The following is a 13,222-nucleotide window of genomic DNA, read 5'->3' on the forward strand; positions in this document are numbered from 1 at the left end:
TTGGCACAGATTCACAAGAGGAAAGCTTCTAAATGCTTCATTTGACAAAGGGACAAAATATTTTAGAAATAATAATGAAATAATGATTTACTTTCATGATCTGAATATTGCCAATACATAACCAGTGCATTTTCTCAATTTACTCACCATTGGCCCTAATTGTAAATTGCTTTGGATAAAAGAGTCTGCAAAATAATGTAAATATATATGTAAATGTAATGTGCATGATCAATTGAAATTTGAGCCTGAATGTACAAAGGTAGGGCTTGAGAAGGTTTGGTGTGGATGGAGGATGTTTGTGAGATGAGGAGGGTTCCCCGGGGTCTTCAGAGCAGCGTGTGTGTGTGTGTGGGGGGGGTGTGGGGCTGATGGTGCATGTGGAGGGTACATCGTCCCTCTCTGATTTATGTTTTCGACATGCTGACATATTGTTTTATTGGACCACCTGCCATCATTCTTTCTTTGTTCCATGTTCTTGTACTTTCTGCTGGGGAAAAAACTGCCAGCTGCAATCTCTGATTAAATACTCTCCACCCAAACAATGTTGCTGTTCTTTCTTTCTGACTGTTGTTTCTGTCATAGACTTCAGGAATACATTTGCTCAGGTACACAGTTTTTGCCCCACAGCAAAAAGACAACACGCTGGCAGAATGGTGCACAAAAAGCTTACAGATGCCATGAAATCTAATGGATTCGATTTTTAATGCATTTTAGATCTAACTTTCAGCTGTGAAAAAAGTTAAGTTTCGTTAACTTTCTGGAGTATACTAGCATAAAGTTGGCCTCAAAACAAATGATTTTGCAGGGTCTTTAATTTTCAAAATGAAAACAACATGAAGCTTGATCAATGCATGTCACTGATCAAGATATGTGCATGTTCTCTCTCAGAGCGGTTGCATAGCTAGACTTTTAGACGGTTATGTAATGCTTCATAGATGATGTGTGATGAGGATGATGTAACTCCACACCACAGAAAGCTGTGTTAACATCTCTCTGAGTGTGAGGGAGCTCTGCTCCACTGAGGAGACGCTGGTGCTTTATGCTTTAATACATTTCTATTCAGTGTAAAGATAAATTTCACACTGTGATTGGCTGATTTTCTTCCCTTGCCATTCAACAGTATTAGAAAAAAATGTGTGTAGCACTTTGCAATTCTTTAATACGAAACAGAATTAAGGCATAATGTGTGAATAATATTTTTGCTTTGCTTGGTATACTTTTATGAGTGTACAGCCAATGCATTATTCATGACCAAATCATTTGTATCTTTGTATCACAGATGATATACTGTTGACATAATTTTTTATTAACAATGTAAACAAACATTTCATTATATAACACTTGTAATGTATGTTGCATGTTGTATTGTAACATATTTATGTTTACAAACAATGGCAAAAAATATGCCCCATCCCAAATTTTGTGCCCACCCCACCCCCCAAAAAGGGGTAGTTCACTCCCCACCCTAAAAATAACACTATATGATGACAAATTTAGGCTTTTATTCACATTAAAACACTGATCAATGCACATACACAGAATAAATTAAATATAGCAACTGGAAGCTCAATCCCAGAACCTTGTTAGTGATGTAGAGGTGATATAAGAGTTGGGAAAATGGAATGAACTCAATGAACTCATTGTTGTTCTACTCCTTAGCTCCATAATGCACTTGAGCATCACTGTTTTGAGCTCTCTGAGCCCTGATGAATATTTGAGTCGTGAAGGGAGATTGAAAAAGCAACCGAGAAAGAGAGAGGAAATGTATTGCTAGAACACAGAGAGAAAACATCCTATAGTGACCCATTGTTCTGGTTCTCAAGAACTAAGTGAATAAACTAAGTCAGTAAATACTAAATCTGATTAGACTTTCCAAAGAAAGACTCAACTCAAAGATCAACACAAGCTGGCAGAGTTGTAAACTTCGGTGAATTTCAGCTAAATTAAGAGGTTTTCACTGGGGCTTTGTGTTCAACTTCCTGTTTAAACATGACCCAATTATATCCGATCCTCACTGCTAAATTCTGCTTTTATAGCCTGATCACTGCAGTCTAGAAGGAAAAGCCTTCATTTCAGTAATCAGTAAACCTGGAATTATTTAACTAAAAGAGGTCAGGTTACAGAAAACAGTCTATGAACACAATGAATAAACCTGAAAACAGAATAAACAGATTTTGTTAGAATGGACAGAAATAACTGCAGGACAATAACTTCAATTAGTGGAGATTTCACTATTAGCGATGTCTAGTTTGTTGATGCAAAGAGCGAAAATAATGGAACGATGGAACACTGCCAAAAAAGCAAAAATAAAGGTTAAAGCCTGAAGCCAGAAGACAAACCAAAAACAAAAAATGAGTATAAATATCAATACACCATACACAAGGTAAAAAGATTAGATGATGGAGAAAATACTGAGTAGCAATGCCCAAGTTGCAGCTTTTTTGATGGACTGTCGCATGTAGACAGCCACTAGCATCAGCTGGTCCGGCAAACTGACGCCATTTATATGCAACAAATCTGTCCCACCAATTTGTTAGTATGTGCACCCTACAGCAAGTTTGTGTGTGCGAGCGTATGTATCTGCGGGCGCCATAAAACACCCATCTGTCAAGGTTGATGGATTCAGGGGCCTCTGGGGATTGTAGGATGTTTGAGGGAAAGCGAGAGAAACAGAGGTGACACGACATATTACAAAAACCCTGACAGACGGAGTGGTTATGATTAATGACTGTCCATAGTATTCACATTACAATACGCTCCATGCATGCACGCACAGCCACTGGGAAACAATAACGGTGCATGGATCCATCCTCAACCGTATCCACACAAAGACAACCCGAAGATGCCAAAACCAAGAAATCAGGCCTGACATACTAGTTTTTGTTATTTATTTTGTAACATAAACCAGATCAGGATAGAAAATGACACCAGACCTCCGTGGCTAACCGCAAATCTTTCTAAGAAGACAAATAAAGTGTAAATGCTCTTCACGGCAGATGAACCTTTTGCTGAAGGTGTTATGAACAAGCTCACAGCTTAATACATGTCATCTGCAACCAGGCTGCCAGAAAGCTGTTTTCTTACACAATTATGTTTCGAGAAGGTATGGGTTTGTGGAGAAACCTAAAAGCGCAAAGAGAGTCAGTGGGAGAGAGCTGCTGGCTGTTGTTTGTCTCTGTGGGGAGCTCTAGAGGAGTTCTGTTCTCAATGGGTTTGTTGCAGTTCGAGTTACAGTGAATAAGAATACTGCCTCAAAGAGGACAAGACATACTGTTCCACCAGCACATGGACAATGAGAGTAGAGGCTTCTGAGGCATGAATTCTTCCACACTGCTACAAAATACTGTACTATTAAAAGACATTTTAATGGTGGTGGTATAGTCAAAAGTGGTCTAACACTGATCCAGTCCAATTTAATCACTGTGCAGACAGTTCAAATCCTTCACCAATGCATAAAAATAATTGATGCAAAAAAAGTTCTAAAACTTTCATACTGTATATCTCCATTTAGGTTTACAAATCAGTGTCTATTCGGCATTCATTAAGTTGGTCAATAAATAAATATTTTAAGCTCAATACCTAGTCAGAATGAAAACAATATCAATATGTGATAATATCATTATTATTTATTATTATTATTATTGTTGTTGCATTACTCCTAAACATTAGAGTAAGATGATATTAATTCTATAAGTTCTGTCAGATTCAAATTGAAATATTAAATCATGATATACATAAACATGCGCATTACTGTTCAAAAGATTGGGGAACTTTTTTTTTTTATATAATTAACATTAAATTGATCAAACATGATATTAAAGCCATGTATAACGCAGCAAAAGATTTATTTTTAAAATAAATGCTGTTTTTTAAACTTTCTATTCATCCCAGACTCATTAAAAATGACCAGTTTCTGCAAAAATGTTAAGCAGCACAATTGTTTTAAACACTGATTAGAAAATTTTCTAATGTTTTATCATCAGGGAATAATAAAATGCTATTGCAGTGTAAGATATGGCTCCCTTTAAACCACATATGTGTGAAAGAGAGCATTGTGTTGACAAAGCATAGCATTAGTTGCCTTACAGGGAGTAGAGGAGGATAAAATCCCACCCAGAGAGATCGTTATAACTGAAAGAGTTTCCACGAGGACATTCAACACAACACTTCACAGCCTGAAAACACATGAAAAGACCATAAGATACTGACTAAAGGGGGAGAGATAAAGCGAAAGCAAGGCATGAAGAGAAAGAGGACTCCCTGAGGGAGAAGAGGAGGAGGCTGGTGAGGAGAGGAGAAAAGCATAACAGCAATCTGACACACTTCCTGCCTGTGAAATGCTGCGGTTGTCATCTGTGGCATTATATAACAAGCCACTACAGAGAAAAGCAAAACATCATATCGCTATCTACATTGATGTAACACTCTCAGGTCACTGTGTTTGGTATGATGAAAGTGTTTAGAAAGTTAGACGATGAACTTGTTTTCACTAGTTTTTCATACTAGTTCTGGTACTTTGGAACAGTGCACAAATTGGTAAATTACAAAACCCAATAACTTTTTAGAGAGCATTAAAAGCAAAAAGTTAGGGTTTTTTTTCTTCTTCTCCAGAGAACTATTAAATATGTTAGATAAACTTAATTTGACAAAAATGAAAATAGATATTTTACACTTTATTAATGAAAAGCATCAGCATGACAGTAAATGTTAATCACTTTAAGCTCCCTAAAAGCTTCATTTGACAGGTGCTGTGAGTGTTTGTATTTGATTTGACATAGTGACAGATATTGATTAGTTTTCCATCAGAGGAACCGGCCGATTCACTCTCTACAAAACGGGAACAGCACTTGAAAGCTCTTTAATGGACAATAACAGATGAAACCCCCAGAGGTCAAAGATCAACTCCCAGTGGTCCCAAGCCAAGCAGATATGCTTAAAAAAAGGCCTGAGTGATATTAATGGATCACACCAGCTTCTGACTCAATCAGGATGATCCTGGGGCTTTTAGAAACACTATGTCTTAACCAGGCAGGATGGGCATCAAGGAGAGTTTACAGTGACAGCAACAAAGCCATTCATCGAGCTGTGATGCACAGCTTGTTCTGATTGGCTGTCATTTTGTTGTATTTGCATAGTAGTGTGTTTTCAGTGTGGGCAGAAAAATGACTTAAAGCTAGAAATTTGGTGAGGAATGTAGATGAAGATCTGGTGACTGTGATCATCATCTTACTTTACAGTATTTTATCCACTTCATTAAAAGGCTTTGGCTTATTTCTCCCATAGAGTGGCATGAATCATGATCACGTTGCTTTGTGGATGTGAATAGATGAATATAAGTTTTCCCATCTCCCTATAAAACATGACTGTAGTACCAAGGTCCATTAAAAGCAGAAGGGAGTTGCTACAATGAGACCATTTAAGGATTTTTACATGTAGGAGCCAAAAAGTTGTTAAATAAATCAGAATCTCTCCAGGGAGGGAAGGGAAACATTTGGGCTCAGTCCACCTCAACCAGAGAAGTTAAGAAAACAGACGCTCAGAGGGAAAGATTGAAACAGAAGATCAGGCTCAGATACTCATGATGGCAACACAATCACAGCATTACATAATCGAAATGACAGAGACTGATTAGTTTGGAGGATTGTGTGTTTTAGAGCATAAGATGGTCCAGATGTTGACCTTGCCCTCAATATTACTGATCACAGACATGTAAAGTCAGTAGAATGTAACAAAGCACCTGGCACGTATTTAATATTATCCTAAACACATGAATGACAATGATTTAGCTCTCTGTAATTCTATCTTTATTTTCATTCCTTTTGGCCAGCTTTTTGCAGAATAAAATAAAGTTTTTGTCTTAGTTTCACAAATCAAATCAGACAGCAATACTGGGTAAAATATTTATTTACTGTATTTTATGAATACGTGAAATATATATTTTTTTGCTGTTGTAAATGTCATGCTAGTGATGCTTACTGTACATACCTAATATAAGAATAAAACTATATTTAATAAAAATGTATAATAAAAATTATAACACTGCTGTTTACTGTAATTTTTTTCATTTGCAGTAAAAAATAAATTTTTCGAAAGAAATGAATACATTTATTCACCAAGAATGCATTAAATTGATAAAAAGTTAACGTTTTAAAATAAATGCTGTTCTTTTTCACCTTTCTATTCAAAGAATCCTGAAATAATAATAATAATAACAATAATAACAACAACAGCAACAACAATAATAATAATAAATGCTTCTTAAGCATCAAATCAGCATATCAGAATGATTTCATGTGACACTGAACAATGGAGTAACAGCTTCTGAAAATCCATGCATGCAAGTAAACCATGGTACTTTATGGATGAACCATAGTACTTACACCAAGCGGTATTTGAAAATATATTTGAAATTACCATAGCATATGTAAAAACCACTTGCTACCAGCATGGTATGCACATCAAGAAGCCATGGTGACATCATACTTACAGTTGCTTAATGGTATACTTTCTAGTTAGTGCGTGAAAACGCAACAAATCTAGTAAAATGGTGGTATATTTCACTACTACACATTTCCATACACGATTACATCCTCATGTTTCTCTGAAGCAGCTGTTTGACTGCACAGCCATTATCACATTAGAGGGCTGTGATGAGGTTTAGAGAAGGCCAGCGGACAGGTGCAGTATGACTTTAATTAAACCTGATGAAGTCATCAAAATATCCCATTCTCTCTGAGCTGCCTACTCCACATTCATTACCCCTCTCATACTGTACTGTGTGTGCATGTGCCATCATTATATCCACAGCACAACATATCATTCCACAGCTACATTCATGCCAATTGCTTTACAAATGTGCTGCTCCTGGTGTTAGATCCTTAAAAAAGAAGTCCTGAATTTAGACATACAAACCCAACTAACCAAATGAACTGGATGCAGAAAGTTTCAAGGTCACACACTGAATCAAGCATATATTATTGACTTAAAGGGTTGAGTGTCTCAGTAATAACCTGTATAAAGACCCTCAAATGAATCTAAATCTGCTTCAGTATCGACCTGTGCAATGCACAATGTCTCTACTCACCACCGATTTAAACACTCTCTTTAAACTCACTTAAACACGGACAAGGCCTCTCACATGCACAGAAAGAAGTGACTTTAGTTTCAGAAGCTGCTTGTCTTCCTGTCCAGGAAGGAAGGTATTAACTAGAAGGCCAAGCAACCAAATATCTCATAAAAATATACTTTACACCATAGGAGAGAGTTAAACGGGTCATAGGTCACACATACTAAAGGGTGAGAGTGAAGTGCACCTCTATAAGAGCGGCTGTGCCCTTCTCACTTTGAAGACTTGGTTTCTATTACGAGGGAATATAAGATGCCTGTTTGGCAGATTGTGCCACTTCCCTCAACAAACACACATACAGTGAAACTTTCTGCAATAGCTCATGTGCTCCAACATACTGGCCAACAATACACACCAAAACACCTTTTTTAAATTGGTAATATATTTGAAACTCTCAATATTAGTAAACAATATTGTAAATAATCAGATTCAATATACATAATCAGACTAAATCTTTCAAGTAATGGAATATACATAGAATAATACACAATTAAATAACTTCTGTTATTTATTTAGCCTTGTAGCCAGTTAGGTGTTCACACAAAATGTGTTTTTGTGTTCTACTGCAGTGCTTTTCTATTGTTTTTGGCTAGCTGGACATCATTGAACGTTTTGCTACGTTCTGTGATTTTTGCAGTGTCTTTTTTTTTTTTTAAAGGACATTTTTTTATTATTCCACTGTCATGCATCTTGTGAAGGGCCTCTTACGATATAGACAAACAAAAATAAATCCTTGTATATCAGTGGAATTTATAGCAAGCATGTATCAAACTGCAACAAACAGTAATTCTATCTGTAAGGCTGTGCAACCAACACTAGGGATGTTTAGGGATTAGGGTTTCAGTGTTATGTAAGCAATCAGCACTGTGATTGAAATATCCAATGAAACATTAAGAATCGACTACAAGGTGGGGTTTGAGGTTTAGGCAAAAAAATTTAATAAAAATAAAGAAATCTCTAGTAAAAAAAAAAAACAAATATAGCGCAAAAGAGAGAGAGAGAGAGAGTGTCTCTATTAGACTGTGGCCAGGAAAAGTTTTTTAACATTACTTTACACACAAAAAAAGTACAGATGTAGCATAATTAAATACTTTTATACAGAATAATGCAATATTGTAATTTGAATTGTTCTTTTAAAAGTAATGTACTGCAACATATAATATTCAAACTAAAATCCACTCATTTCCTTAAGACTTGTTTGATTTGTTTGCACCCTCATTGGCATAAAGCATCTCTGGGACCATCACTGTGAGTCCCTTTTTGTGTGTAGAAGCAGTGAGGAATGTGTGCGTTTTATTTGTGCACGTTAACGTGTGTATATGACACACACCACATTCTCTGTGAAAACAGAGAATTATCTCTTGTGCTGTTAATTCACCTCTGGCTACAATCCCAAGAGAATAACATGAACATAAAACAGAAATAAACCTCCGGTGCAATTAAATCCACCTCATTTTTAGCCTCCAAAAGCTGCTCTAGATTTAAAAGAAGAAAAACGAATGCAATACTTTTAGAACAAATTTGACTGGGGTTTAAGTGTAAAGCTTAGCAAAACAAGAAAAAATGGCTTGATAATGACAGCAAAAGAATAGCATTAATGGCTAAAATGGTTGTACCAACAATGCATACCAATGAAAGATTTATTACAGTAAAAAAAAAAGGGTGAGACTTTTCAAAAAATTTAACTGAAAGGGAATTTTCTTGTGTTGATGCAAATCTTGATAACTGTTTCTAACGTCAGCTTCATACAGCAAACACACTGATCTCAACACACACACTCTAACTTCAGTTTAACTGGTGCATTTCCCACGTATGTGAAGTGAAAGAAAGATAAACCACGGGTTCTCACTCAGGAAGTAAAGCTGCCCATGTCAAAAATACAGCACCACAACACACCATCTGCAGAGCACATGCTCAAACCAGACAACAATGAAATGACTCTCATCAGGAAACCACAACAAATTAAGTCTGACCTTTTGTGGTCTAAACCAGTGTTTGCTGTTTGTGTACGTATCGTGGTTTAGCAATGTGCTTGTCTCTTTGTCCTACCTGTACTTGTCCCTTTCCCATGATCTTGTCCACAATCTCATTATCGTCCTTATTGAGCTTTGTTTTGTCGTAACACTTCTCGTAGCACAGGATCCGCAGACACTGAGAGCCCTCCAGCTCTATTTCAAACTCCTATAGGAGGACAAATGAATTAATGACAGATACATTTGGTGATTTGTCAGGTGATTTTTCTTTATTATAATGATACACTTTTAAAAAGCTGACCTCATTCCACTGTGGTTCTGTTGTGTCTCTGAACACACGTGTTTTGGCCTTACTGACAAAGTAACCAAAAGAGTCCACCTCCAGCGTACAGTACAGATCTACATAGAACACACAATAATGAAAAAAAAATCTTTCATATACTTTCATAAAAAGGTCATTTGGAAGCTTTTACATACACACACTTTCAAAGTTGAATTCCATATCAATGAGCTAAGTTGCTTTGATGTTTGACACCAATAAACAACCTACAGATCTATTACTTGGAAGCAGAATTATTTATTCTATTCAATGTTATTCATTTATTTTTATTTAAAAATCAGAAATTGACATTGATAATTGGTAATAGATAATGTTATATTAATATTTATATCAATATCACTACTACTACTTAAAAACATGTAAGTAAATAACACACATTGTGCTAAAATTTAGGGACAGAATTTTTAAAATAATAGTTTTATTCAGCAAGAATGCATTAAATTGATCAAAAGAGACAGTAAAGACATTTAAATCATTACAAAATATTACTATTTCAAATGAATGCTGTTTTTTTTTAACTTTCATCCAATAATCCTGAAAAAAAGAAGTATCACAGTTTTCATAAAAACATTTTCAACATTGATAATAATAAGAAATGTTTCTTGAGCACCGAATCAGCATATTAATATGATTTCTGAAGGACTGGAGTAATGATGTTAAAAAAAGAAAGCTTTGTTATCACGAAAAAAATCCCCCAACATATTTACTATTTTTAAATGGAATTTAAATTTGTAAAAAAAAAATTCACAATATTATTATTTTATTGTCTTTTGACAAATAAAATAAATGCACAAGAGACATTTTTTAAAACATTTACAAATCCCCAAACTTTTGAATGGTACTGTACCTTTTATTACAGTAAATTGTGTGGCTAAATGCAGCAAGCCATACAAATCCATGCACTACAGATTTTGCCACTGTTAAGGGGGTTTTAAGAATTAAAAATATGAAAAACACTCCATACCAATCATTGTAATGCAAAACCTCTCGGGGTTTATTGCTTTAAAAAATGTGTTTATATTAATTTAGCAATTTAGCACTTTAGCTTAGTGCAGTTAAAGAAAACCGTAGCCTCAGTATGATTCATTTCTTTTAATTAATCAAGGCATATAAGTTTAGCTCTAACACTTCATGGTTCACTGTGTAGACATGGTGTCAGCATTTAAAACCTTAAATGATTTTTACACCCTGCTGGTCTACCATCTGTTTTCAGATACATCCATTTGTGTCAATACTGAAACACAATACAGTGATGGTCAGGATTCCTACACACACACACACACACACACACACACACACACACACACACACACACACACACACACACACACACACACACAAAGGAACAGGGCATTTGTCTTATCTTTCTGTCTATGTGTCTTACAGCACCATGCCTCACGTGCTCACACACTTCTCTAATAGCAAATGAACTTTATCACATTGCTATAGTTTGTGTGGCCAACTGACAGTTTGATGGATTACAGCACGCCATGACCTCTGACCTCTGCCATGCGTGGGGTGTATTGTTGAGACAGGAGAGAAATGAGGTGATGTTCAATTAGTATGACGGTGGTGTCACACAAGAGCAGTCGGCTTCAAAACACACCGTGGGGCTTGTGAGCGTGGCTTTAACACGAGTGTGCAGTCAATCAGGCCACTGGTAATTGATAGTGTGATGTATAATGTGTATGTTAATAAATGTGGGGTGGGTGTGTTGCTTTATAATGAAGCTGTATTTGCACACATACACACCAGCTGTGTCAGCACACACGTCTTCAGCTCGTGCCAAAATGCTCAAATTAATTAGATAACACCACAATGTCACCAGTGAGAATTTTTAGGGTTTTCTCTGAGGCCAGCTTTTTGATCTGGGGGCAATTCAGTTAAAAAATTTGTGGTGGAAGCAACCTGGCCCTTGTGAAAAAGAAGTACACTTTTAAAACATATTAACTTTAAATATAAAATAAAATGACAAAAGATGATCAAAACAATGATTTAAAATGTACTCTCTTAAAATATATTTGAGTAAGTGGCCTTTTCCTTTTTTTTTTTTAAATATACTTTTAATAAAGTACACAGTACAAGTGCACATTTAGCACAGTTAAAGGGTTAGTTCACCCAGAAATTAAAATTCTGTCATTTATTACTTACCCTCATGTCGTTTCAAACTTGTATACCTCTTTTTATCTTGGGAAAACACACATTAAGAAACTTTTGATGAAATCCGAGAGCTTTCTGACAGCAACGCAACTGACCCGTTCAAGGCCCAGAAAGGTAGTAAGGAAATTGTTTAAATATTCCGTGTGACATCAGCGGTTCAACCATAATTGCTGTCTGTGCAGGTTCTGAAAGCTCTCAGATTTCATCAAAAATACCTTAATTTGTGTTCCAAAAATGAACAAAGGTCTTACAGGTTTGGAATGACTTAAGGGAGAGTAAATAATGACAGAATTTTCATTTTTGGGTGAACTAACCCTTTCTGCACTTCTTTTTCACATAGCTATTCGTCCAAATTAAGTTTAAAGGAACTATTCACCCAAAAATAAAAACTCATTTACTCACCCTCATATCATTCTAAATCTGTGTGACTTACTTTGTTTTGTGGAACATAAAAAGATATTTTGAGATATATTGTTTTGGTTCATACAATGGAATTTAATGGGTGCCAAACTGTTTCATTACCAACATTCTACAAACTATCTGTGTTTTGCATTAAAAAGAAAGTCGTGCAGGTTTAAAATGACATGTGGGTGAATAAAGGATGAGAAATTGTCATTTTGGCTGAACTTTCTCTTTAATTATAATTGCTGACCATACTTTTTTAGTTTGTATGCATTTATAACTGAACTCAAAAAAATAAACACAATATTTAGCTATCACTGTTTGGGGCAGCACAAATGTAAACCAAAATAAATATGAAGCATAAAATATCCATTTAGCATCTGCTAAAGAAAAAAAATCCATTCTTAAATAATGAATGATGTCTTAAATGAAAAGACCTTTACCCAAACCCATCCTGTCCCATTTAGCAGAGCTGTACTTCTCAGTCAGGCCCATTTCCTTGCTCTCAATACTAAAAACATGAAATAAGGGCAGCTATATCTCTCCACATGGTCAGAGGAGGCTTTAGATTTTAGCAGCACCAGGCACAGAAACCTAGTTCTTAAGAGAACAGGAAATGTATTTATAAAAACATCCTGCATGAATCAGGACAGAGAGTGGACTAGGACGGTGAGGAAAGGTGCTCAGGTTTGCAGATGGTCACCACTGAGTGCAAATCGACCCTCAGTGAGAGTAGTGCTTCCATGGAATGTGTTTTTAAAATGGGTCAGATGCAAGAAAAGACCTTTAGTGGGCTCTTAAAGACTGATATAGTGCACCGTCATAACTCTAGCCATGCTTTTGATTTGACATGAGAGGTTTGTGAAGTAAAAAAAACTCAAAGAGGTTGTTATTGAGAAGAGGTGCCATTATATAAAAAAGTGATGAATAAATAATCGCAAAGACATAAAACTAAGAGGTTTGGCACTTTGGTGCATATGAAGAAAGACAATAACCACTGATGGCTCTGTATTATACAAAGAGTGTAATTGTTTGGAGTTTTAAATTTGACCCAAATGTTTATGGTTGCCACACACAATGGCGGATGGGAAGTGTCGTCATCTGGGTGAGGAACCGCATCCTCGGGCTGATGTCCCCAGATGAGACGGTGATGAGAGCCATATGGCAACCAGTCCATTCACACACATATACTGTAGACGTGCAGATGAGTTTCTTTTACAG

The 13,222-nt window shown here is 36.0% G+C and overlaps 1 protein-coding gene across 4 annotated transcripts in view; it reads right to left on the reverse strand.

Annotated features, from left to right (window-relative positions):
• Positions 1-13,222, reverse strand: part of LOC109062653 (active breakpoint cluster region-related protein) — a 174,215-nt gene that overhangs the window by 37,782 nt on the left and 123,211 nt on the right. For all 4 annotated transcript variants that reach the window (XM_042724845.1, XM_042724846.1, XM_042724847.1 and 1 more), the window contains 2 exons: positions 9,401-9,498; positions 9,176-9,307 (listed from right to left, as the gene is read on the reverse strand). In XM_042724845.1, the coding sequence (XP_042580779.1) occupies positions 9,176-9,307; positions 9,401-9,498 (230 nt within the window). The remainder of the gene's footprint in view (positions 1-9,175; positions 9,308-9,400; positions 9,499-13,222) is intronic.

The sequence above is a fragment of the Cyprinus carpio genome, chromosome B5, assembly GCF_018340385.1.
Source record: "Cyprinus carpio isolate SPL01 chromosome B5, ASM1834038v1, whole genome shotgun sequence".
In the NCBI taxonomy this organism is placed as follows: Eukaryota; Metazoa; Chordata; class Actinopteri; order Cypriniformes; family Cyprinidae; genus Cyprinus; species Cyprinus carpio.